General features: G+C 43.7%; 1 protein-coding gene across 1 annotated transcript; it reads left to right on the top strand.

Moving 5' to 3' along the window:
- The first annotated feature begins 133 nt into the window (after nucleotides 1-133).
- On the top strand, nucleotides 134-946 carry LOC121940105 (bile acid-CoA:amino acid N-acyltransferase-like). Its single transcript, XM_042482965.1, has 2 exons — nucleotides 134-269; nucleotides 379-946. Exons 1-2 carry the CDS (start codon nucleotides 137-139, stop codon nucleotides 513-515), a joined length of 270 nt encoding a protein of 89 aa, XP_042338899.1. The 5' UTR covers nucleotides 134-136; the 3' UTR covers nucleotides 516-946.
- The last annotated feature ends 6 nt before the right edge of the window (nucleotides 947-952 follow it).

Genomic DNA, 952 nt, shown 5'->3' with positions numbered 1-952 from the left:
GGATTAAAAAATGAGTACTTTTGTTAGTGATGACGAAGCTGTGCTGTGGTCATGAAAATTATGTGGACCAATCAGATTGCTTTGTCAGAACTACTTGTTTTGTGATTAGTGTTTTTTTTTTTTTTAGATGAAGGAGATGATGGAGCGGGCGGGGAACAGCCACCTGCTGACTGTCCTGTCGTACCTGAACGCTGGTCACCTGATCGAGCCTCCCTTCACTCCGTTTGCTCGAGCCAGCACCTTCAGATCAGTTGGCTCTCGTGAAAAACGTGGGTTCAATATTTATACTGGCAATCTGAATCTCTGAGTGATCTGAAGTGAAGGTGCGGAAATCAGGACTTTTTATTTTGATGTCAGTGTTTCCTGTTGTCTTTGCAGTGATGGCTCTGTGGGGCGGAGAGATTATTGCACATTCTCGCGCTCAGGAAGACGCCTGGAGGAAGATACTGGTCTTTTTGAGGGAGAATTTGTACGGCGGTGCAAAACCCAGTGCAGATTCATTTTCCCACCTGTAACCATGGCGACAATTGATAATTATGGAGTCGCAAAGTGGGAAGAGATACTCGGGCACCCCTGGTTCAGGAAGTAAAAGTCAATCAGTCATCCATCAATCAATCAATTAATTTAGTCCTGATTTGCATCTTCTTACATTTTTTAGATTATTTTTAGGCACTTTAGCCTTTATTAGATAGGACAGATTATTAGTGTGAAATGGTAGAAAGAGAGGGGACAACATGCAGCAAAGGGCATCAAGCGGGAGTCAAACCAGAGGCCGCAGCGGTAAGGACACTGCCTTCATGAAGTTGCTTCTGCTGTTTTACAAATTGAATCTACAACAGACTGAATTCATTGACGTCATCATTCGGTGGCGTCAGTCGTGGTGTCAGGGATCGTGCTCCGAAGTGTATTACAATATTCATCATAGTTTGTTAACGTATCTCGACCTCAGAAA

Source organism: Plectropomus leopardus, unplaced genomic scaffold (genome assembly GCF_008729295.1).
Source record: "Plectropomus leopardus isolate mb unplaced genomic scaffold, YSFRI_Pleo_2.0 unplaced_scaffold74740, whole genome shotgun sequence".
Classification (NCBI taxonomy): domain Eukaryota; kingdom Metazoa; phylum Chordata; class Actinopteri; order Perciformes; family Serranidae; genus Plectropomus; species Plectropomus leopardus.
The sequence above is the reverse complement of the archived record's forward strand: the minus strand, read 5'-3'. Positions and strand labels throughout refer to the sequence as shown.

Excerpts from the sequence above, each read along its gene's own strand:
- LOC121940105 (XM_042482965.1), top strand. The coding sequence starts at position 137 with ATGATGGAGCGGGCGGGGAACAGCCACCTGCTGACTGTCCTGTCGTAC. Across the intron at positions 270-378 it reads AGTTGGCTCTCGTGAAAAAC|TGATGGCTCTGTGGGGCGGA; the intron begins GTGGGTTCAATA and ends TTGTCTTTGCAG.